The sequence below is a fragment of the Bufo gargarizans genome, unplaced genomic scaffold, assembly GCF_014858855.1.
Source record: "Bufo gargarizans isolate SCDJY-AF-19 unplaced genomic scaffold, ASM1485885v1 original_scaffold_927_pilon, whole genome shotgun sequence".
Classification (NCBI taxonomy): Eukaryota; Metazoa; Chordata; class Amphibia; order Anura; family Bufonidae; genus Bufo; species Bufo gargarizans.
Genome location: NW_025334760.1, coordinates 141,896 through 167,674, shown reverse-complemented (window position 1 = coordinate 167,674; position 25,779 = coordinate 141,896). Strand labels below are relative to the sequence as shown.

Sequence of the window (25,779 nt, the reverse complement as noted above, 5' to 3'; positions counted from 1 at the left end):
GCCATAGTAACCTCCCTGCTGCTGTGTGCACTATGCACAGGGCAGCAGGGAGAGTGTGAGGTCCTATTCACCCTGATAGAGCTCTATCAGACTCTACTAAAGCCATGACTGCCATGCTAACCTCCCTGCTGCTGTGTGTACTATGCACAGGACAGCAGGGAGAGTGTGAGGTCCTATTCACCCTGATAGAGATCTATCAGACTCTACTGAAGTCCTGACTGCCATGGTAACCTCCCTGCTGCTGTGTGCACTATGCACAGGACAGCAGGGAGAGCGTGAGGTCCTATTCACCCTGATAGAGCTCTATCAGACACTACTGAAGCCCTGACTGCCATGGTAATCTCCCTGCTGCTGTGTGTACAGAGCACAGGGCAGCAGGGAGATGTGTGAGATCCTATTCACCCTGATAAAAATCTATCAGGGTGAATAGCACAAGGGATGAAAAGATCCAGGTTCTAGTCCCTAAGGGAAGAAATGGATATTAAATAAAAAGTTAAAAAATTTAAAAGAACACCAAAATACTAAAAGTTTAAATGGCCCCCTCTCCAGTTTTACATATAAAATTTACAAACAATAAAGAATTAACATATTACATATCGCCACGTCCCAAAAAGTGTGAGCTATTAAAATATTTAAAAATATTTCCGCTCTGTGAAGGCTGTAACAGAAAAAAAAACTGTAAACCACGCAATTCGCCATTTTTAGTCACCTTGTCCCCCAGAAGATGTCCCTGGATGTTAGAGGCATGTGGTGCTGTTTTCTCTCTACTGTGACCTGCGTCTCATCTTCTCAAAGTCTTATTTTTATTTTTATTATATGCATTTAAAATTTGGCTCCTACATTTTTTAGTTTAGGAGCCAATGGCTCCTGGTCATTTTTTTTTTTTGTCTGGAGCACTGTACAGGGCATACACTATGACATCATGAAACATCGTCTATAGAGCCTGTCCACTATGACATTATGAGACATCATCTATACATTGAATCCAATATGACATTATGAGACATCATCTATACAGTGTATCCACTATGACATCATGATACTTCGTCTATAGAGCGTATAGAGCGTATCCACTATGACATTATGATACATCGTCTATAGAGCGTATCCACTATGACATCATAAAACATCGTCTATAGAGCGTATCCACTATGACATTATGAGACATCGTCTATAGAGCATATCCACTATGACATTATGAGACATCATCTATAGAGCGTTTCCACTATGACATCATAAAACATCGTCTATAGAGCATATCCACTATGACATTATGATACATCGTCTATAGAGCGTATCCACTATGACATTATGAGACATCGTCTATAGAGCGTATCCACTATGACATCATGATACATCGTCTATAGAGCGTATCCACTATGACATTATGAGACATCGTCTATACATTGTATCCACTATGACATCATGATACATCGTCTATAGAGCATATCCACTATGACATTATGAGACATCGTCTATAGAGTGTATTCACTATGACATCATCAATTATCATCTATAGAGCGTATCCCCTATGATATCACAATATACTTTCTATCGAGATGGATGATGGTTGTTGCTCACCTGTCACATTGAGCAGGGTCCCGGCTCCAGATCCAGATAATCTTCCACCTTCTAGAAAACTGACTGCACAGAAATAACTGCCAGCGTCTGTATCAAGCACGTTGTGTATGGTGATATGGGCATCTCTGTTACTGATGAATTGTTCTGGATCTGCTCTGGAGATCCGACCGGTGAAGTCCTTATTACTGTCAGACACCTCCAGCCCAGTCTTCACCAGGTGTCTGTACCACGTGAAGGACCCGATAGTTGCCTCCTCTACTCCAGAGACATTGTAGGTACACGGTAAGGTGACATTGCTCCCCGGGGTGGCATGGACCTCAGGGGTCTGGTACACCTGGATCTCTGCGGAGGGAAACTCTGATATAAAGAGTGTGCAAACTGGGAGACATGAGACAGACAGACAGACATGAGACAGACAGACAGATATGAGACAGACAGACAGACATGAGACAGACAGACATGAGACAGACAGACACCTCAGCCGTGTTAGCCCCCCCCCCCATATCAAAATTTTTGAACAAAACCTATGCAGTTGGTTAGATCTTTGTTAGATCAGGTTGGATCAATTGTTTGCGTTAGATCTCACACAGAAGTAGAGATATTAGCAGTTATTTGCAGGGGGGCTAACCCGTCATCAGCCTCCCCCCCCCCCCCCTATCAAAAAATTAACCAAACAATTAGCTATTCTGGAAGATATTTGTTAGATCCGTTATGATCAACTAGTTGTTTTGTTAGATCTCACATAATTACAGACTAATTAAGTGATTAATGAGGGGGGGGGGCTAGCCCCCCCACATGCAAATTTCAGGTAAAATTTGATGCAGAGTAATAGGCCTTCGTTAGATCCGGTAAGATCAAGTGGTGTCAATGTTAGATCTCATATAATTACAGAGACATTATGGATATTTGGTATTACGTCAGGGGGGGCTAGACCCCTATTTAATGATGATGATGGGTTAGCCCCCCTGCAAATAACTGTTAATATCTCTACTTCTGTGTGAGATCTAACGCAAACAACAATTGATCCAACCTGATCTAACCAATTGCATAGGTTTTGTTCAAAAATTTTGATATGGGGGGGGCTAACACGGCTGAGGTCAGACAGACATGAGACAGACAGACAGATAGGAGATAGATAGATGAATAGATAGGAGATAGATAGATATCATCTCTCACTTGTCCCATTGAGCAGGGTCCTGGCATACGGTAAGTTGACATGGCTGCCCGGGTTGGTATGTAGCTCCCGCTTCTGGGTCTCCTGGGAGAGGACTCCTGAGATACGAGACATCACACGTTAGATTCTGAATTCAGATCATTAGCAGAGAGAAAAGGAAGGAAAGAATCCTCTGAATCTGCTGAGTGCAGAAGAAAATCCCTCTGGGTCCTAGAAGTAATGGCCTCTGACCGCATCTACAGACATGCTCACCCTCCAGAGCTCCCAGGATAAGCACCAGCTTGTGTGCCATGGCTGTGCGCTGAGCCTCTGCTGGTGCAGCCTCTGAACTGGAAGCAGCTTCTAAAGATTCACCCTCTGTAATGGAAACAGCCTCTGCTGGTGCACCCTCTATAGGAAGTAGCCTCTGTGCTAGTGCACACTCTGTATAGGAAGCAGCCAATGCTGGTGCACCCTCTGTATAGGAAGCAGCCTCTGCTGGTGCACCCTCTGTATAGGAAGCAGCCTCTGCTGGTGCACCCTCTATAGGAAGTAGCCTCTGTGCTAGTGCACACTCTGTATAGGAAGCAGCCAATGCTGGTGCACCCTCTGTACAGGAAGCAGCCTCTGCTGGTGCACCCTCTGTATAGAGAGCAGCCTCTGCTGGTGCACCCTCTGTATAGGAAGCAGCCTCTGCTGGTGCAGCCTCTGAACTGGAAGCAGCTTCTAAAGATGCACCCTCTGTATAGGAAGCAGCCTCTGCTGGTGCACCCTCTGTATAAGAAGCAGCCTCTGCTGGTGCACCCTCTGTATAGAGAGCAGCCTCTGCTGGTGCACCCTCTGTATAGGAAGCAGCCTCTGCTGATGCAGCCTCTGAACTGGAAGCAGCTTCTAAACATGCACCCTCTGAACTGGAAGCAGCCTCTGCTGGTGCACCCTCTGTATAGGAAGTAGCCTCTGCTGGTGCAGCCTCTGAACTGGAAGCAGCTTCTAAACATGCAACCTCTGTATAGGAAGCAGCCTCTGCTGGTGCACCCTCTGTATAGGAAGCAGCCTCTGCTGGTGCACCCTCTGTATAGGAAGCAGCCTCTGCTGGTGCACCCTCTGAACTGGAAGCAGCTTCTAAAGATTCACCCACTGTATAGGAAGCAGCCTCTGCTGGTGCACCCTCTGTATAGGAAGCAGCCTCTGCTGGTGCACCCTCTATACTGGAAACAGCCTCTGCTGGTGCACCCTCTGTATAGGAAGCAGCCTCTGCTGGTGCACCCTCGGTATAGGAAGCAGCCTCTGCTGGTGCACCCTCTATACTGGAAACAGCCTCTGCTGGTGCACCCTCTGTATAGGAAGCAGCCTCTGCTGGTGCACCCTCTATACTGGAAACAGCCTCTGCTGGTGCACCCTCTGTATAGGAAGCAGCCTCTGCTGGTGCACCCTCTGTATAGGAAGCAGCCTCTGCTGGTGCACCCTCTGTACTGGAAGCAGCTTCTAAAGATGCACCCTCTGTATAGGAAGCAGCCTCTGCTGGTGCACCCTCTGTATAGGAAGCAGCCTCTGCTGGTGCACCCTCTATACTGGAAACAGCCTCTGCTGGTGCACCCTCTGTATAGGAAGCAGCCTCTGCTGGTGCACCCTCTATACTGGAAACAGCCTCTGCTGGTGCACCCTCTGTATAGGAAGCAGCCTCTGCTGGTGCACCCTCTGTATAGGAAGCAGCCTCTGCTGGTACACCCTCTGAACTGGAAGCAGCTTCTAAAGATGCACCCTCTGTATAGGAAGCAGCCTCTGCTGGTGCACCCTCTGTACTGGAAGCAGGCACTGATGGTGCACCCTCTATACTGGAAACAGCCTGTGCTGGTGCACCCTCTGTATAGGAAGCAGCCTCTGCTGGTGCACCCTCTGTATAGGAAGCAGCCTCTGCTGGTGCACCCTCTGGACTGGAAGCAGCTTCTAAACATGCACCCTCTGTATAGGAAGCCGCCTCTGCTGGTGCACCCTCTATACTGGAAACAGCCTCTGCTGGTGCACCCTCTGTATAGGAAGCAGCCTCTGCTGGTGCACCCTCTGTATAGGAAGCAGCCTCTGCTGGTGCACCCTCTATAGGAAGCAGCCTCTGTATAGAAAGCAGCCTCTGCTGGTGCACCCTCTATAGGAAGCAGCCTCTGTATAGGAAGCAGCCTCTGCTGGTGCACCTTCTATAGGAAGCAGCCTCTGTATAGGAAGCAGCCTCTGCTGGTGCACCCTCTGTATAGGAAGCAGCCTCTACTTGTGCAGCCTCTGTATAGGAAGCAGCCTCTGCTGGTGCACCCTCTGTATAGGAAGAAACCTCTGCCGGTGCACCCTCTGTACTGGAAACAGCCTCTGCTGGTGCAGCCTCTGTATAGGAAGCAGCCTCTGCTGATGCCCCCTCTGTACTGGAAAAAGCCTCTGAACTGGAAGCAGCTTCTAAAGATGCACCCTCTGTACTGGAAGCAACCTCTGCTGGTGCACCCTCTGTACTGGAAGTAGCTTTTGCTGGTGCACCCTCTCTGTACAGGAAGTAGCTTCTACTGCTGCTCCCGTTTTACAGGAAGTAGCTTCTGCTGGTGCTCCCTCTGTACTGGAAGCACCCTCTGCTCGTGCACCCTCTGTACTGGAAGCACCCTCTGCTCGTGCACCCTCTGTACTGGAAGCAGCCTCTGCTCTTGAACCCTCTGTATTGGAAGTAGACTCTGCTGGTGCACCCTCTGTACAGGAAGTAGCATCTTCTGGTGAACCCTTTGTACTGGAAGCAGCCTCTGCTTTTGCACCCTCTGTACTGGAAGCAGCCTCTGCTGGTGCACCCTCTGTACTGGAAGCAGGCACTGATGGTGCACCCTCTGTACAGGAAGCATCCTCTGCTGGTGCACCCTCTGTACTGGAAGCATTCTCAGCTGGTGCACCCTCTATACTGGAAGCAGGCACTGATGGTGCACCCTCTGTACTGGACGCAGGCACTGATGGTGCGCCCTCTGTACTGGAAGCAGGCACTGATGGTGCACCCTCTGTACTGGAAGCAGGCACTGATGGTGCACCCTCTGTACTGGAAGCAGACACTGATGGTGCACCCTCTGTACTGGAAGCAGGCACTGCTGGTGCACCCTCTGTACTGGAAGCATCCTCTGCTGGTGCACCCTCTGTACTGGAAACAGCCTCTGCTGGTGCATCCGCTGTACTGGAAGCAGGCACTGCTGGTGCACCCTCTGTACTGGAAGCAGGCACTGATGGTGCACCCTCTGTACTGGAAGCAGGCACTGATGGTGCACCCTCTGTACTGGAAGCAGGCACTGATGGTGCACCCTCTGTACTGGTAGCAGGCAATGATGGTGCACCCTCTGTACTGGATGCAGGCACTGATGGTGCACCCTCTGTACTGGAAGCAGGCACTGATGGTGCACCCTCTGTACTGGAAGCAGGCACTGATGTTGCACCCTCTGTACTGGAAGCAGGCACTGATGGTGCACCCTCTGTACTGGAAGCAGGCACTGATGGTGCACCCTCTGTACTGGTAGCAGGCAATGATGGTGCACCCTCTGTACTGGATGCAGGTACTGATGGTGCACCCTCTGTACTGGAAGCAGGCACTGATGGTGCACCCTCTGTACTGGAAGCAGGCACTGATGTTGCACCCTCTGTACTGGATGCAGGCACTGATGGTGCACCCTCTGTACTAGAAGCAGGCACTGCTGGTGCACCCTCTGTACTGGAAGCAGGCACTGATGTTGCACCCTCTGTACTGGAAGCAGGCACTGATGGTGCACCCTCTGTACTGGAAGCAGGCACTGATGGTGCACCCTCTGTACTGGTAGCAGGCAATGATGGTGCACCCTCTGTACTGGAAGCAGGCACTGATGGTGCACCCTCTGTACTGGAAGCAGACACTGATGGTGCACCCTCTGTACTGGAAGCAGGCACTGATGGTGCACCCTCTGTACTGGAAGCAGGCACTGATGGTGCACCCTCTGTACTGGAAGCAGACACTGATGGTGCACCCTCTGTACTGGAAGCAGGCACTGATGGTGCACCCTCTGTACTGGAAGCAGACACTGATGGTGCACCCTCTGTACTGGAAGCAGGCACTGATGGTGCACCCTCTGTACTGGATGCAGGCACTGATGGTGCACCCTCTGTACTGGAAGCAGGCACTGATGGTGCACCCTCTGTACTAGAAGCAGGCACTGCTGGTGCACCCTCTGTACTGGAAGCAGGCACTGATGTTGCACCCTCTGTACTGGAAGCAGGCACTGATGGTGCACCCTCTGTACTGGAAGCAGGCACTGATGGTGCACCCTCTGTACTGGAAGCAGGCACTGATGGTGCACCCTCTGTACTGGAAGCAGGCACTGATGGTGCACCCTCTGTACTGGAAGCAGGCACTGATGTTGCACCCTCTGTACTGGAAGCAGGCACTGATGGTGCACCCTCTGTACTGGAAGCAGGCACTGATGGTGCACCCTCTGTACTGGAAGCAGGCACTGATGGGGCACCCTCTGTACTGGAAGCAGGCACTGATGTTGCACCCTCTGTACTGGAAGCAGGCACTGATGGTGCACCCTCTGTACTGGAAGCAGGCACTGATGGTGCACCCTCTGTACTGGAAGCAGGCACTGATGGTGCACCCTCTGTACTGGAAGCAGCTTCTAAACATGCACCCTCTGAACTGGAAGCAGCCTCTGCTGGTGCACCCTCTGTATAGGAAGTAGCCTCTGCTGGTGCAGCCTCTGAACTGGAAGCAGCTTCTAAACATGCAACCTCTGTATAGGAAGCAGCCTCTGCTGGTGCACCCTCTGTATAGGAAGCAGCCTCTGCTGGTGCACCCTCTGTATAGGAAGCAGCCTCTGCTGGTGCACCCTCTGAACTGGAAGCAGCTTCTAAAGATTCACCCACTGTATAGGAAGCAGCCTCTGCTGGTGCACCCTCTGTATAGGAAGCAGCCTCTGCTGGTGCACCCTCTATACTGGAAACAGCCTCTGCTGGTGCACCCTCTGTATAGGAAGCAGCCTCTGCTGGTGCACCCTCGGTATAGGAAGCAGCCTCTGCTGGTGCACCCTCTATACTGGAAACAGCCTCTGCTGGTGCACCCTCTGTATAGGAAGCAGCCTCTGCTGGTGCACCCTCTATACTGGAAACAGCCTCTGCTGGTGCACCCTCTGTATAGGAAGCAGCCTCTGCTGGTGCACCCTCTGTATAGGAAGCAGCCTCTGCTGGTGCACCCTCTGTACTGGAAGCAGCTTCTAAAGATGCACCCTCTGTATAGGAAGCAGCCTCTGCTGGTGCACCCTCTGTATAGGAAGCAGCCTCTGCTGGTGCACCCTCTATACTGGAAACAGCCTCTGCTGGTGCACCCTCTGTATAGGAAGCAGCCTCTGCTGGTGCACCCTCTATACTGGAAACAGCCTCTGCTGGTGCACCCTCTGTATAGGAAGCAGCCTCTGCTGGTGCACCCTCTGTATAGGAAGCAGCCTCTGCTGGTTCACCCTCTGAACTGGAAGCAGCTTCTAAAGATGCACCCTCTGTATAGGAAGCAGCCTCTGCTGGTGCACCCTCTGTACTGGAAGCAGGCACTGATGGTGCACCCTCTATACTGGAAACAGCCTGTGCTGGTGCACCCTCTGTATAGGAAGCAGCCTCTGCTGGTGCACCCTCTGTATAGGAAGCAGCCTCTGCTGGTGCACCCTCTGGACTGGAAGCAGCTTCTAAACATGCACCCTCTGTATAGGAAGCCGCCTCTGCTGGTGCACCCTCTATACTGGAAACAGCCTCTGCTGGTGCACCCTCTGTATAGGAAGCAGCCTCTGCTGGTGCACCCTCTGTATAGGAAGCAGCCTCTGCTGGTGCACCCTCTATAGGAAGCAGCCTCTGTATAGAAAGCAGCCTCTGCTGGTGCACCCTCTGTATAGGAAGCAGCCTCTGCTGGTGCACCCTCTATAGGAAGCAGCCTCTGTATAGAAAGCAGCCTCTGCTGGTGCACCCTCTATAGGAAGCAGCCTCTGTATAGGAAGCAGCCTCTGCTGGTGCACCTTCTATAGGAAGCAGCCTCTGCTGGTGCACCCTCTGTATAGGAAGCAGCCTCTGCTGGTGCACCCTCTGTATAGGAAGCAGCCTCTACTTGTGCAGCCTCTGTATAGGAAGCAGCCTCTGCTGGTGCACCCTCTGTATAGGAAGAAACCTCTGCCGGTGCACCCTCTGTACTGGAAACAGCCTCTGCTGGTGCAGCCTCTGTATAGGAAGCAGCCTCTGCTGATGCCCCCTCTGTACTGGAAAAAGCCTCTGAACTGGAAGCAGCTTCTAAAGATGCACCCTCTGTACTGGAAGCACCCTCTGCTGGTGCACCCTCTGTACTGGAAGTAGCTTTTGCTGGTGCACCCTCTCTGTACAGGAAGTAGCTTCTACTGCTGCTCCCGTTTTACAGGAAGTAGCTTCTGCTGGTGCTCCCTCTGTACTGGAAGCACCCTCTGCTCGTGCACCCTCTGTACTGGAAGCACCCTCTGCTCGTGCACCCTCTGTACTGGAAGCAGCCTCTGCTCTTGAACCCTCTGTATTGGAAGTAGACTCTGCTGGTGCACCCTCTGTACAGGAAGTAGCATCTTCTGGTGAACCCTTTGTACTGGAAGCAGCCTCTGCTTTTGCACCCTCTGTACTGGAAGCAGCCTCTGCTGGTGCACCCTCTGTACTGGAAGCAGGCACTGATGGTGCACCCTCTGTACAGGAAGCATCCTCTGCTGGTGCACCCTCTGTACTGGAAGCATTCTCAGCTGGTGCACCCTCTATACTGGAAGCAGGCACTGATGGTGCACCCTCTGTACTGGACGCAGGCACTGATGGTGCGCCCTCTGTACTGGAAGCAGGCACTGATGGTGCACCCTCTGTACTGGAAGCAGGCACTGATGGTGCACCCTCTGTACTGGAAGCAGACACTGATGGTGCACCCTCTGTACTGGAAGCAGGCACTGCTGGTGCACCCTCTGTACTGGAAGCATCCTCTGCTGGTGCACCCTCTGTACTGGAAACAGCCTCTGCTGGTGCATCCGCTGTACTGGAAGCAGGCACTGCTGGTGCACCCTCTGTACTGGAAGCAGGCACTGATGGTGCACCCTCTGTACTGGAAGCAGGCACTGATGGTGCACCCTCTGTACTGGAAGCAGGCACTGATGGTGCACCCTCTGTACTGGTAGCAGGCAATGATGGTGCACCCTCTGTACTGGATGCAGGCACTGATGGTGCACCCTCTGTACTGGAAGCAGGCACTGATGGTGCACCCTCTGTACTGGAAGCAGGCACTGATGTTGCACCCTCTGTACTGGAAGCAGGCACTGATGGTGCACCCTCTGTACTGGAAGCAGGCACTGATGGTGCACCCTCTGTACTGGTAGCAGGCAATGATGGTGCACCCTCTGTACTGGATGCAGGTACTGATGGTGCACCCTCTGTACTGGAAGCAGGCACTGATGGTGCACCCTCTGTACTGGAAGCAGGCACTGATGTTGCACCCTCTGTACTGGATGCAGGCACTGATGGTGCACCCTCTGTACTAGAAGCAGGCACTGCTGGTGCACCCTCTGTACTGGAAGCAGGCACTGATGTTGCACCCTCTGTACTGGAAGCAGGCACTGATGGTGCACCCTCTGTACTGGAAGCAGGCACTGATGGTGCACCCTCTGTACTGGTAGCAGGCAATGATGGTGCACCCTCTGTACTGGAAGCAGGCACTGATGGTGCACCCTCTGTACTGGAAGCAGACACTGATGGTGCACCCTCTGTACTGGAAGCAGGCACTGATGGTGCACCCTCTGTACTGGAAGCAGGCACTGATGGTGCACCCTCTGTACTGGAAGCAGACACTGATGGTGCACCCTCTGTACTGGAAGCAGGCACTGATGGTGCACCCTCTGTACTGGAAGCAGACACTGATGGTGCACCCTCTGTACTGGAAGCAGGCACTGATGGTGCACCCTCTGTACTGGATGCAGGCACTGATGGTGCACCCTCTGTACTGGAAGCAGGCACTGATGGTGCACCCTCTGTACTAGAAGCAGGCACTGCTGGTGCACCCTCTGTACTGGAAGCAGGCACTGATGGTGCACCCTCTGTACTGGAAGCAGGCACTGATGGTGCACCCTCTGTACTGGAAGCAGGCACTGATGGGGCACCCTCTGTACTGGAAGCAGGCACTGATGTTGCACCCTCTGTACTGGAAGCAGGCACTGATGGTGCACCCTCTGTACTGGAAGCAGGCACTGATGGTGCACCCTCTGTACTGGAAGCAGGCACTGATGGTGCACCCTCTGTACTGGAAGCAGGCACTGATGGTGCACCCTCTGTACTGGAAGCAGGCACTGATGGGGCACCCTCTGTACTGGAAGCAGGCACTGATGGGGCACCCTCTGTACTGGAAGCAGGCACTGATGGTGCATCCTCTGTACTGGAAGCAGGCACTGATGGTGAACCCTCTGTACTGGAAGCAGGCACTGATGGTGCACCCTCTGTACTGGAAGCAGGCACTGATGGTGCACCCTCTGTACTGGAAGCACCCTCTGTACTGGAAGCAGGCACTGAAATTTGAAGGTGGAAGGAGAGGGAGCGTCCCCCTCCTAACCAGGGGCGTAGCTAGAAATGCATGCCCCCCCCCCCCCCCACATATCTATCGGGCCTCCCACCACCCCTTCCAGAGCTCCCACCCAGTCAGGCAAGCGACTGAGCAGAGACCAGAGCAGCGGAGCGGCCGAGCCAGGAGGCCTGGGGGTTAGAATATACCATCGGCTCTTACTCAGAGGCCTGGCTGGAGCCTCCGCAGCCTCTGTGTCGGCCCTGCGTGCGCCCTGCTCCAGTCCTGACTCCTTCTCCCCAGCCAGGCCCGAGCTGCGGACCTAGTCTAGTGTAGAGGGCGGGTGGTCCGCGGCTCGGGCCTGGCTGCCTGTGTGTGGTGTGTGTAAATAAAAATAAAATAAAAAAAATCAACAGAAGGCTGCCCGAACGGGCCCCCAGTGGCGTAGGGCCCCATAGCCACTGCTATGGTTGCTATGGCGATCCCTACGCCACTGCTCCTGACTACCGGTATTTATAGAAATCGGAAAACTTCTGCTTCCTGCACAGAAAGAGCAGAGACCCAGGAGAGACCCGCCAGCGCCTCAGGGTCTGGTATGTAAAGGTGATACAACATTACTGGGTCGCCCCTTTCCCATAAAAGTATAGACAGGCAATAAGGGGTGTGGTTTGGGGGCGTGGCTTAACACGGGTGTCATTCCAAAACAATCGCATGATCATATTTTGAGTTGATTTTTCTTTAAATACAACACATTTTTCCTGTTATTTGTAATATGAACAGGTTTGTCCCTAAAACATGCAGCCCTATGCAGGAGCCCAGTTTGCCCTGGTTTGTCCCTGAAATGTGCGGCCCTATGCAGGAGCCCAGTTTGCCCTGGTTTGTCCCTGAAATGTGCGGCCCTATGCAGGAGCCCAGTTTGCCCTGGTTTGTCCCTAAAACATGTGGCCCTATGCAGGAGCCCAGTTTGCCCTGGTTTGTCCCTAAAACATGTGGCCCTATGCAGGAGCCCAGTTTGCCCTGGTTTGTCCCTAAAACATGCAGCCCTATGCAGGAGCCCAGTTTGCCCTGGTTTGTCCCTGAACCATGTGGCCCTATGCAGGAGCCCAGTTTGCCCTGGTTTGTCCCTAAAACGTGCAGCCCTATGCAGGAGCCCAGTTTGCCCTGGTTTGTCCCTAAAACATGCAGCCCTATGCAGGAGCCCAGTTTGCCCTGGTTTGTCCCTAAAACATGCAGCCCTATGCAGGAGCCCAGTTTGCCCTGGTTTGTCCCTGAAATGTGCAGCCCTATGCAGGAGCCCAGTTTGCCCTGGTTTGTCTAGGGACCTTGCAGCCCTATACAGAAGACCAGTTTGCCCTGGTTTGTCCCTGAACCATGTGGCCCTATGCAGGAGCCCAGTTTGCCCTAGTTTGTCCCTGAAATGTGCGGCCCTATGCAGGAGCCCAGTTTGCACTGGTTTGTCCCTGAAACATGCAGCCCTATGCAGGAGCCCATTTTGCCCTGGTTTGTCCCTGAACCGTGCAGCCCTATGCAGGAGCCAAGTTTGTACTCGTTTGTCCCTGAACCGTGCAGCCCTATGCAGGAGCCCAGTGTGCCCTGGTTTGTCCCTGAACCGTGCAGCCCTATGCAGGAATCCAGTGTGCCCTGGTTTGTCCCTGAACTGTGTAGCCATATGCAGGAGCCCAGTATTGCCCTGGTTTGTCCATGAACCGTGCAGCCCTATGCAGGAGCCCAGTTTGCCCTGGTTTGTCCCTGAACCGTGCAGCCCTATGCAGGAACACAGTTTGCCACTGAAATGTGCAGCCCTATGCAGGAGCCCAGTTTGCCCTGGTTTATCCCTGAAATGTGCAGCCCTATGCAGGAGCCCAGTTTGCCCTGGTTTGTCCCTGAACCGTGCAGCCCTATGCAGGAACACAGTTTGCCACTGAAATGTGCAGCCCTATGCAGGAGCCCAGTTTGCCCTGGTTTATCCCTGAAATGTGCAGCCCTATACAGAAGCCCATATTGCCCTAGTTTGTCCCTGAACCGTGCAGCCCTATGCAGGAGCCCAGTTTGCCCCTGAAATGTGCAGCCCTATGCAGGAGCTCAGTTTGCCCTGGTTTGTCCCTGAAAAGTGCAGCCCTATGCAGGAACCCAGCTTGCCCTGGTTTCTCCCTGAACTGTGCGGCCCTATGCAGGAGCCCATATTTACCCTGATTTGTTCCTGAACCGTGCAGCCCTATGCAGGAGCACAGTTTGCCTTGTTTTGTACTTGAACCGTGCAGTCCTATGCAGGAGTCCAGTTTTCCCTGGTTTGTCCCTGAATCATGCAGCCCTATGCAGTAGCCCAGTTTTCTCTGGTTTGTCCCTAAAATGTGCAGCCGTATGCAGGAGCCTAGTTTGCCCTGTTTTGTCCCTGGACCGTGCAGCCCTATGCAGGAGCCCAGTTTGCCCTGGTTTGTCCCTGAATCATGTGGCCCTATGCAAGAGCTCAGTTTGCTCTGGTTTGTCCCTGAAAAGTGCGGCCCTATGCAGGAGCCTACTTTGCCCTGGTTTGTCCCTGAACTGTGTAGCCATATGCAGGAGCCCAGTATTGCCCTGGCTTGTCCATGAACCGTGCAGCCCTATGCAGGAACCCAGTTTGCCACTGAAATGTGCAGCCCTATGCAGGAGCCTAGTTTGCCCTGGTTTGTCCCTGGACCGTGCAGCCCTATACAGAAGACCAGTTTGCCCTGGTTTGTCCCTGATCCATGTGGCCCTATGCAAAAGCCCAGTTTGCTTTGGTTTGTCCCTGAAATGTGCAGCCATATGCAGGAGTCCAGTTTGCACTGGTTTGTCCCTGAACTGTGTTGCCCTATGCAGGAGCCCAGTTTGCCCTGGTTTATCCCTGAAATGTGCAGCCCTATGCAGGAGCCCAGTTTGCCCTGGTTTGTCTATGAAACGTGCAACCCTATACAGAAGCCCATATTGCCCTGGTTTGTCCCTGATCTGTGCAGTCCCATGCAGGAGCCCAGTTTGCCCTGTTTTGTCCCTGGACCGTGCAGCTTTATGCAGGAGCCCAGTTTGCCCTGGTTTGTCCCTGAACCGTGCAGCCATATGCAAGAGCCCAGTTTGCTCTGGTTTGTCCCTGAAATGTGCAGCCCTATGCAGGAGCCCATTTGCCCTGTTTTATCCCTGTGACGGTCTGAATATGAGTTACCGTCTGTCATTCCCTTATTCCCATGAAATAATATCGCTAAGAATCCACAGAGTAAAATATCGCTGGTGTCTCATAATAATCCACAAAGGAGCCAAAGCTTCATGCTGAAAACCAGACACACTTTAATGGAATCAAGGGCATTCAATTTAAACAGCATCGAACTCCTCCTCTGAGCCAGCGAGACAACAGAGTTTTTTAAACTCAATTTACAGAACAGGGGCTTGGTCCCATGGCCTACAAGCAATCACTGTGTATTTTCCAAGACAATGGCCAAAGTGTTATCTCGTGTATTTTCAATAAGTAAATCAGTCTTGTGGTTAGAAGCAGACGGAGTGTCTCAGAAGTGCACACATGTCCTTGATACACATAGATGTCTATGTCCATTGTTAGGAGTAGGTATCCATGGGGATTAAGTAGCAGGAAGGTAAAATAACTGAACGGATACTGGGGAGTTCTTCACAATGGCCCCCCCCTTTTTCTCCCTGCTCCGGCAGACACAGTTGGACCTTTCCGGGTCCAGTGGGGCTGGCGGGATGTCCAGCGACTATTCGGATAACAAGTCTGTCGGGACAGTCCATCTACGTTCCCATTTAACTTGCCTGGGTGATAGTGAAGTCGTAGGGCTGTAGGGCCAGACTCCACCGCAACAGACATTCGTTGTCTCCGGAGACTCTGTTGAGCCAAATCAGTGGGTTATGGTCGGTGGGCACCATCCATACAAATACGGCTGTAGTTTCTTCAGAGCCCATACCAGCGCTAGGCACTCCTTTTCAATAGCCGCGCACCCCACCTCCCGGGGTAGTCTTGCGGCTGAGGTAGGCTACATGGTGCTCACCGCCGTCTGAGCCCACCTGGCTCAGCATTGCTCCCAACCCGAAAGTAGAGGCATCTGGGTCCCACCATCGAATTTAGAGCTTGTCTGGCTGAACTGCTGCCGGATGGTCATCAGGTATGCCTCGGATGAGGACTTCGCTACGAAAGATGAAGCCAAATTCCCCAGATCTTTTGCGAACAGGTTGCCTGCAGGCAGATTCTTCATCACCCCAACCTCCAGTTCACGGTTATCGGCTCCCCAGTCCAGGTATACTCGGGCAGTCGGAATTCGGACAATATTTCCCCTTGCCACTTCTACTGCAATGGCCCATCCTGTATGGTCGTCAGATCTCACAATCCGCGGCTGTACTAGTGTGATAGTGGCTCCACTGACCCGGAGCCCTTGAGTGGGGCGTCCATTCACTTTCACCGGCTGCTTATGGTGTTGGCGGTTATCTAGAGCGGCTGCCTGCACAGGGTCCACTTCGTGTCAGTCTTAGACTCTGTTTCGAAAGCATCTGGGGTGTCCCAGGGTATGGGACCTAACGGGTCAGTCAAGGTCGGGATAGGTCTTACCTGTGTCTCCCGCAGCAGTGAGAGTTCTCGCTCCGTTCGGGCTTGGGCTCGGGTAGTCACTGGGTTCGCCTCGTTGTTTATACTGGAGCATAGGCAGAAGTCATGGGGCCCAAATCGTTGCCCAGTAGTACTTTGGCAGGTAAATTATCCATTATGCCCACGTTCACGACCCCCTTTCCCGCTCCCCAATCAAGATGTACTTTAGCGGTCGGAATTTTGTACACATCCCCCCCCGCCACTCTAACGGCCACAGTCTGCCCTGATCACTTGTGCCCCGGCACCAAATGGCTCTGGACCAGTGTAATGGTAGCCCCCGTGTCTCTTAACCCCTCGGTAGATCGCCCCTCGAGCCATACCTTCTGCCGATGGTGCTGGCGGTTATCCGAAGCAGCATATACCGGATCTGCTTCGTGAAGTGGTCCCAAATATTCCTCCATAGGGGCCTCTTGGTTAACACAGAGCGCCCGGGCAGGACGAGATGACCCAGAGGGGTAATTATAATTCAGGGGGGTCTGGTGTGCATTAAGGGGGCAGCTAGCCATGCGGTGCCCTGGTTGCTTGCATCGGTAGCAGGTCGGTCTGGGACGATCAGAGTTGTTATTCGGTGGTCCTGAGTACCGTATGGGCCCAGCGGGCACTGGGGCTCGGAATTCGGTACGTGGTGGCGTGCGGTAAACATCTTTGTGTTCGACCCGTGCTGGGGTTCGGTAGTTCGTGGGTTCGTGTAGACGGGAGTCGTAATGGTCATCGGCCAATTTGGCTGCTTCTTCTAAGGTAGAGGGTCGTCTGTCTCGCAGCCATTCCTTCCCCTGCTGCTCCATGCCGTTATAAAAATGTTCTAAGAGAAATAATTGTAAAATTTCCTCACCAGTCACAGCTTTACTTCCGCTCATCCAGTGATTTGCCGCTCTCCGCATTCGGTGCGCCCATTCCATATGTGTGTCGTTAGGCTTCTTTCTCGTGCTACGAAATTGTCGGCATTACGTGTCAGGAGTTACAGCGTACCGTCCAACAGTGTCTCTTTGACCAGCGCATACTGTGTCACTTCCTCAGCGCCCAGAGTCCGAAATGCTTCCAGAGCTCGCCCGGATAGTTTCCCAGACAATATCGTGGGCCACTCTCTGCTGGGAATCTGGTGCAGGGCACATTGCCTTTCGAAGTCCCCCAAATATTAATCGATTCCTGTCTCGCTCTCTAGGAAGGGTCTAAAAGCCGCATAGGGTATCTTTGGCCTCCCGGCGTTTTCGACAGGAACGATTACCTGCGGTGCTTCGGCATTGCGGTGTGCGGTCACTAGGCTGAGTTCGTGGGCTCGAGCCTTCCGTATATCCTCGTCCGCTTCTGCCATCAACTGCTGCACCAGTTCCATAGGTGGGTTCGGCCCGTATAGCGAGAGCCTCTCCCGAACAATCCTGGTCTTTTCGTCACCACTCGTGGTCGGGGTTTCTGCCATCGTGAATCCCTGATCCAATTCGGTTAATTCTGCGATCAGTTCCCTTCTCGGACGGTTGCTGGCGTTCCCCCCTCTGCTTTCGAGTAAATCCTTTAGGGTCGCACGTTTCAATTTTTCGTAAGCGCTCTCCATCCGTTCAGTACCTCTCCTAGGAAATCCAGGACAATCCCACCGCTGCCATCCAAATGTTACGGTTACTCCCAGGCTAGCTGGAAGCTGGACCACTTGGATAGTCTGGATCTCTGTTTAGGGAGAGAGAGAGGAGCCGCTTCGTCTCGATATCCAGAAGGATCCTGTAAATGTAGAACAATCCCACTAGCTATCTTACAGCTAGGATAATCTTTCCCCCACAAAACGAGGCGAGGCTGCGATTTGAAGGTCAAACTAGGTCTGAAGTGCTGGCACACCCAGCCTGGTTTTTATTACAGTTTGTTGCAGATACAGAACAGATACAACACATCCCCACAATGCATCATGGTTTCCTCCTCTCTGTCCCGGAGACGACCGAAGACAATCCAATTATCTCTCAGGACAAAAGGGAGATCACCAATACACATGTGGAGACAACAGGACAGACATCACCATTTAAACACACAATGGGACAATAGAAACACACCCACACAAAATCCTCCCCTCTGCCGATGATGACCATTGAACACAATGGCGAATATAATTATCAAAGGCAGAGAAATACAGTTTTATAAAAACATATCACAGGAACCCCAAAACATGCAATAACCCCATAACAAGTATATCCTCAGAACCGGGGGATCTGGGTGAACCACATATCCGAAATTTACCCAGATCCGTTCAGTAGTCTGGAAGATACAGTTTTATGCCAGTTACACCGAAAATATACAAGTTATACAGAAAATAGTCACTAATAAATGTGTCCCCTGTTTGGTAGTTTCAAACTACTGAATGATGTCTTTGGGCACCAAATACCGGCGAGATGGCACCGTGTGGAAAAGTCCGAACAGTGTCTGTGAGTTAAAATGGCCGCCATCCATTGTTCTCACCATGTGCTTCATCCATTCAGACTAACAGGGTAAATAACAGTTTTGTAACAGTGGAGAACCTCAAACTCCTCCTCGTCCCATCTTCCTACCATTATTACTGGGGACTCCTCTACAAAATGGGCTGCTGCTCTCTGGGGTCCCGCTGTAGCTCGGTTCCACTGCGGAGACTGTGGGCGATTTTGGGGGCAGCTGCTCTGCATGTGTCCCACCTGATTGCATGTATAGCACCTTCTCCCATCCGATCGGAGAAGGGGTGCAGGCGCTGCCAAAGGAGGAGGATACAAAGGCGGTGGACAGTTTGTTGTTACTGGGGGACAAGGTATCACCACCTGAAAGGGTCTCCTGACTGGTCGAGCTTCAGGTCGAGGAGGCCTCCTCTGGGGTCTCGCTGTAGCTCGGTTCCAATGCGTAGATCGCGGGCGATTTCGGGGGCAGTTGCGTCGCATGTGTCCCACTTGATTGTATAGAAAACAGCGGGGCTTGTGTCCAGCTGGGCATCGCGGGTTGGAGAGTATCGGTATGCTGGGGGATTGGTGCCTGGTTGCTGCCGCCGGTGGTGGTGGTGTCTCGGTCCGAAGGGGTTGTATCCGAGGCGTTGTACATGCTGCCTTGGGGGTATCGGCATACTCGTCTGCGAGTTTGGCTGCTTCAGGTAAGGAGAGGGGTCTGCGGTCCTTTACCCAATGCCTGACGTCGGTCTGGACGTGGTCGTAAAATGAGCTTCAGGACATCATCGACTGTGGTGGCCTGGCAGCTTATGACCCAATTGGAAGCGGAGAGCTGCAAGCGGCAGGCCCACTCTGTATAGGAGTCTCTGTCCACTTTGCGGGAGTCTCAGAATTTTCTGCGGTACGCCTCTGGGGTTACTGCGTACCAGCTAGGAGCGCCTCCTTCACTCGTGCATAGCTGTGGATCTCCTGCTCTGGTACAGCCCTGAAGGCATCAGCTGCTTTGCCCAACAGTTTTCCTGATAATATCGATACCCATTCATCAGCAGCCACTCTGTGCAGGGCACACGGCACTCAAAATCTGCCAGATAGCCATCGATCTCGCTTTCATTTTCGTTAAAGCTTTTAAATGCGCTGAAGGGAATCTTCCGCAAATCAACTGTGCTGTTCCCTCCGTTCGGTAGAATTGCTGTCGTTCGCTGGTTTTCCACCAGCCTCAGTTGTAGTTCTCGCAGTTCCCTTTGGTTTGCATGCTCTGTCACACTATTGATCACCTGTAGGATGATTTCAGTAGTTGGGTTTGGCCCGAACAGTGCCAGTCATTCCCTGATTTCCCTGTTGATCGGTAGTTCTGTCTCCCAACCGGTCGGTGTTGCCGCAGCCAAGTTCTCCCGGTCTAGCTCCATTAATTCAGCAATTATGACCCGCTTGGCTTTGTTGCTGGCAATCCCTCCACGAACTCCCAACAGTGATGCGCTTAAGCTGTGAGTACCAGCCTTCCATTCACTGTACACCAGTGCCTTCCTTGGATTCTCAGTGCAGGGAAAAGGGATGATCCCACCGCTGCCACCAGTTGTGATGGTCTAAATACCGAGTTACCGTCTGTCATTCCCTTATTCCCATGAAATAATACCAAGAATCCACAGAGTAAAATATCGCTGGTGTCTCATAATAATCCACACAGGAATCAAAGCTTCATGCTGAAAACAAGACACGGTTAATGGAAAACAAGAGCATTTTATTGTAAACAGCATCGAACTCCTCCTCTGAGCCAGCGAGACAATGGAGTCCTGGAAACTCAATCCACAAAACAGGGGCTTGGTCACATGGCAAGCAATCACTGTGTCCTTTCCAAGACAATGGCCAAAGTGTTATCTCGTGTATTTTCATTAACCCCTTAGTGACCACCCATACGTGTTTTCACGGCGGTCACTAAGGGGCCTTAGGCTGGGCCGCTGCGTTTTTACGGTGGCCCAGTCTAAGCGCTGCACGGCTCCCCCGTGCAGCGGGGAGCGCGGACCTGGCTCTCACATGAGAGCCGGGGCCCTGCTCTAACAGCCCGGACCGGCAGGAGTGCCGATCCGGGCTGTTTAACCCTTTACATGCCGGGCGCAATGGCACCCGCTGCATGTAAAGTGGTGACAGAAGGAGCGGACTCCCTCTGTCTCCCATCAGAACCCCGAAAATGCGATCGCAGGGTGCTGATGTGTTGGGAAGCTTACCTTGCTTCCGATCAGGGCCCTGAGCCTGTGTTCAGTTATCTGCAGCAGACTGTGCCTCTCTGGCGCAGCCTGCTGGTCAATGTTTGAATAGTATTGTTATTGAAATGCAATGCATTATAGAGATAATGCATTACATTTTAAAACCAATCAAAATACTGTATATTATAGTCCCCTTGTGGGACTATTAAGTAGTGAAAAAAAATACACATTTATTAAATAAAAAAAATTCCATAAAATAAAAAAAATGCTTTTTTTCCATTGAAAATACGCTTTTCTATGAAAAAAATAGCAAAAAGAAAAAATCCCCCATATGTTTGGTATTGCCGCATCTGTAACGACCCGGACTACATAAATATTACATAAATTATCCCCTATGGTAAATGCCGTAAAAAAATAAAAAATTAAAAAAAAGATAGAATTTCGAATTTATTCTTAGTTTCCACAGAATAAAACGTAATAACAAGCGATCAAAAAGCGTCATTTACTCCAAAATCATACCAATGAAAAATACAAGTCGTCTTTCAAAAATCAAGCCCTCACACAATTCCGTATAAGACAATAAAAAAAAGTTATGGGTCTTGTGAAGTGGCAATGCAAAATCATTTTTTTGGTTAATAAAGGGGTTTTATTGCAAAAAAAGTTGTAAAGCGTAAACAAAATGATAAGTATTTAGAATCACTGTAATCGTACTGACCCAGAGAATAAAGATATTATGTTATTTGTACCGAAAAATGAACGCCATAAAATTTATAATGTAAAAACGCAGTGGCAGTATTGCTATTTTTCTCCATCTCCCTCCCAGAAAGAGTTAATAAAAGTTGATCAGAAAGTTATGTGTACCCCAAAATGGCACCATTAAAAACTACAACTTGTCCCGTAAAATACAAGCCCTCATAAAGCTATATAGACAAAAAAATTAAAAAGTTATAGCTCTTGGATCGAGACCATGAAAAAAGGAAGAAAAACGCTTGGTCATAAAGGCCCAAACAGGCTTAGTCACTAAGGGGTTAAGTAGATCAGTCTTTTGGTTAGAAGCAGACGGAGTGTCTCAGAAGTGTGTGCACACATGTCCTTGATACACATAGATGTCTGTATGACCGTTCAGCACACAGCTCCGTTCAGACGATATCCTCCTTTCCTATTCACAGGCAGCAAGCACCAGTCTGCCGAACTGCAAACTACACGAATCCTTCAACTCCAGAACAGGAAACACCCGAACACTGGAAACCGCGGAACAGGAAAAGCATACAATCAGCTTACACTCCTGGCAATCAGCACACAATCCAATTCCCCCAAGAACGAGACGACACTTCACTTGAGGGTTAAGCAGAACTGACTGTACTTGCACGTACAGCCTCTTTTATTCACAATCCACAAACATAGTACTGCCCACAGGGGTTTGAAATACAGTCAATCAATATATTACAACATATACAATGTAAGTACAGCAGCAAATCGGACACAATGGGACAATAGAAACACACCCAGCATATTCCTCCCCTCTGTCTAGGAGATAATGGAGTCAATTTCTGTATCTACTCAACTATCTCCTAAGCTGAAAAGTTACACTTCTTATAAATGGTTACAACTTTGTGAGTTTACATTGTACATACATATAACTTATATCAATTTAACCGGTATAACTTGGGGACAAACCTATCCAAAACCTATCTAAAATTCGCTGGAGATCTGGGCCGACTGCCCAGCATCCCTGTAGGGCTGGTAGAGAGACTTCGGTCCCATCTCCCCCTGCCTGCTGGGAGTCCTCCCAGGACCAGTCTATGAGGTCCGCGACCTCTGGTACTTCTGGTTCCTGTTGGGGGAGAGGACCGACGGTCTCTTCTCCCATGAATACACACTGGCGCTGGGGAGCAAGGATGGTACCTTCAGCTCCCTGGGACTCACTTGGCTTCTGTGGAGAGGGACCAACTATCTCCTCTCTTAAGGGTACACACTGCCTCTGGAGAGAGAGACCGGTTGTCTCTGCTCCCAATACAATACTCGGCTGTTGGGGAGGTAGGACGGCACCTTCATCTCCCTGTAACTCACACTGCCACTGGGGAGCAAGAACGGCACCTTCAGCTCCCGGGAACTTGCTCGGGCGCTGGGGTATCTCCCTCCTGTCTACCGCTGCCATGGCCTGCAGGTACTCTCTGATCCTCCACTTCACCATCTGTACGAGGTTTTCCGCAGGGTTGGGTCCCAAGAGAGACAGCACCCCATTCACCTCTCTCAAACTCCTCCTGAGTGTAGCAGGGCTCCATGCTTGCTCTGCTGATTTTGGTTCCTTTGTAGATAGGGGCGCTGTACGGGTACTAGCGTTGCCCTCAGTTTGTAATCCAGGAACTGGTGTTGCCTTGTAGCTGTCCTTCTGGGCCGTGAGAATGATCCCGTTGCTTGCCACCAATTGTAACGGACCGTTCAGCACACAACTCTGTTCAGACGATATCCTCCTTTCCATGCACAGGCAGCTACTGCAAGCAGCAGTCTGCCGAACTGCAAACTACACGAACACTGGAAACCGCGGAACAGGAAAAGCATACAATTAGTAAAAAGAGTAGGTAATCACTGTAAACCCCCTAAAAACTAAAGAAAAAAAAAATATATATATATTAAAAATCATAACAAGCTGTGGCAAAAGAGAAAGTACACACTAGTAGAGTATTTCCCAAAGTGACATATGTCCATCTATCAAAAATGGTGATAAAAAGATATGCTATATAATGTAGGGATCTGGATAGAACATATGATGGGATAGAAGTACCATCCACATATATTGATGCAATAGCCAAAACAGAAATATAATCCTGCGGACTATTCAGAGTGTCCCTCCACAAATGGGACACCTTCCAGTGGGGAGAATGCAGATCCGTGAGGAAATCCTAAGTGCGGACGCATGCGCAGTATAATAACACGGCGTATGAGAGGCAGTCGGCCGGCGCATGCGCCGCAGAATGTAAACGGGCTCGGGAGATGGGCGAGCACGGCGCATGCGCGGAAGAGAAGAACCGAGTGCCGGAATCGCGCACGCGCGGCGCACTCCCATTGACGTCACGGGCGATGGAAGATCATGAAGGCGGATCACGGCCCAACAGGAGGACGTCGTAGCTGATGTAAGGATGATGCATGTCCGGGCAGCCTAACCTATTGGTGGGCAATCATGGAGGTCCACCCCAGGGCGACTGTGATTGGCTGATGGCAAATCCCAAATGAAACCGAGGGTTTAAAAGCCCTGACCCCACCCCCAACTTAGAACCTGTGTAGTATCCCCTGAAGACGCCGAATCGCTCGGCGAAACATGTAGGGATACAGGCTCTTCAGTTTTTAGGTCAGGAAGGGTAGATAGGGAATCCTAATCTAAGAAGCTGGAGAATCTTAGAGAGCAGCTAACCCTTTAGGGTTGACATGGATTAACATGTGAACTACATACAAGCACAAGCTATCATATCCCGGACCTCACCCTTTCCTGAGAGTTTTAACACAATTGGTCCCAAGAAGTGTATATGTGTTTTACTGCATTTATAATACAGATTTAGTTTTAGTAATACTTGTCAGAGAGGCTGCAGAGACACGCTAAGGTCCAAGTGACAGAGACACAGTAATGCCTACCTCAGTGACACACTGACTCCTTCATGAGTGACACACGGACACAATGACTCCTACTTCAGTGACACAATGACTCCTACCTCAGTGACACAATGACTCCTACCTCAGTGACACAATGACTCCTACCTCAGTGACACAATGACTCCTACCTCAGTGACACACTGACTCCTTCATGAGTGACACACGGAAACAATGACTCCTACTTCAGTGACACAATGACTCCTACCTCAGTGACACAATGACACACTGACGCCTTCATGAGTGACACACTGACACACTGACTCCTGCCTGAGTGATAGTTACACACTGCTGCCTGCCTGAGTGACACAATGACTTCTACCTGAGTGACACACGGACACAATGACTCCTGCTTGAGTGACACAATGACACAATGACATCTGCCTGCGTGACACAATGACTTCTGTCTGAGTGACACAATGACACACTGACTCCTGCCTGAGTGACACAATGACACAATGACTCCTGCCTGAGTGACACAATGACACAATGACTCCTGCCTGAGTGATAGTTACACACTGCTGCCTGCCTGCGTGACACAATGACTCCTGCCTGAGTGATAGTTACACACTGCTGCCTGCCTGAGTGACACAATGACACAATGACTCCTGCCTGAGTGATAGTTACACACTGCTGCCTGCCTGAGTGACACAATGACTCCTACCTGAGTGACACACGGACACAATGACTCCTGCTTGAGTGACACAATGACACAATGACTCTTGCCTGAGTGATAGTTACACACTGACGCCTGCCTGAGTGACACAATGACTCCTGCCTGAGTGAAAGAATGACTTCTGCCTGAGTGACACACTGACACACTGACGTCTGCCTGCGTGACACAATGACACAGTGATGACTGCCTGAGTGACACAATGACACAGTGATGCCTGCCTGAGTGACACAATGACACACTGACGTCTGCCTGCGTGACACAATGACTTCTGCCTGAGTGATACACTGACACAATGACTTCTGCCTGAGTGACACAATGACACAATGACATCTGCCTGCGTGACACAATGACTTCTGCCTGAGTGACACAATGACACACTGACTCCTGCCTGAGTGACACAATGACACACTGACGTCTGCCTGCTTGACACACGGACACAATGACTCCTGCCTGAGTGACACAATGACACAATGACGCCTGCCTGAGTGACACAATGACGCCTGCCTGAGTAACACAATGACACAATGACTTCTGCCTGAGTGACACAATGACACACTGACTCCTTCATGAGTGACACACTGACACAATGACTCCTACCTCAGTGACACAATGATACACTGACACCTTCATGAGTGACACAATGACACAATGACTCCTGCTTGAGTGACACAATGACACAATGACTTCTGCCTGAGTGACACAATGACACACTGACTCCTTCATGAGTGACACACTGACTCCTACCTCAGTGACACAATGATACACAGACGCCTTCATGAGTGACACAATGACACAATGACTCCTGCTTGAGTGACACACGGACACAATGACTCCTGCCTGAGTGACACACTGACACACTGACTCCTGCCTGAGTGATACAATGAATCACTGACGTCTGCCTGCGTGACACAATGACACACTGACGCCTGCCTGAGTGACACAATGACACACTGACGTCTGCCTGCGTGACACAATGACT

General features: G+C 51.2%; 1 protein-coding gene across 1 annotated transcript; it reads right to left on the bottom strand.

The window, feature by feature from the left end:
- Window positions 1-632: 632 nt before the first annotated feature.
- LOC122924247 (natural cytotoxicity triggering receptor 3-like) lies at window positions 633-3,241 on the bottom strand. The gene is made up of 4 exons (XM_044275178.1): window positions 3,008-3,241; window positions 2,758-2,853; window positions 1,582-1,923; window positions 633-658 (listed from the first exon to the last, which is right to left on the bottom strand). Exons 1-4 carry the CDS (start codon window positions 3,045-3,047, stop codon window positions 633-635), a joined length of 504 nt encoding a protein of 167 aa, XP_044131113.1. The 5' UTR covers window positions 3,048-3,241.
- Window positions 3,242-25,779: the final 22,538 nt, after the last annotated feature.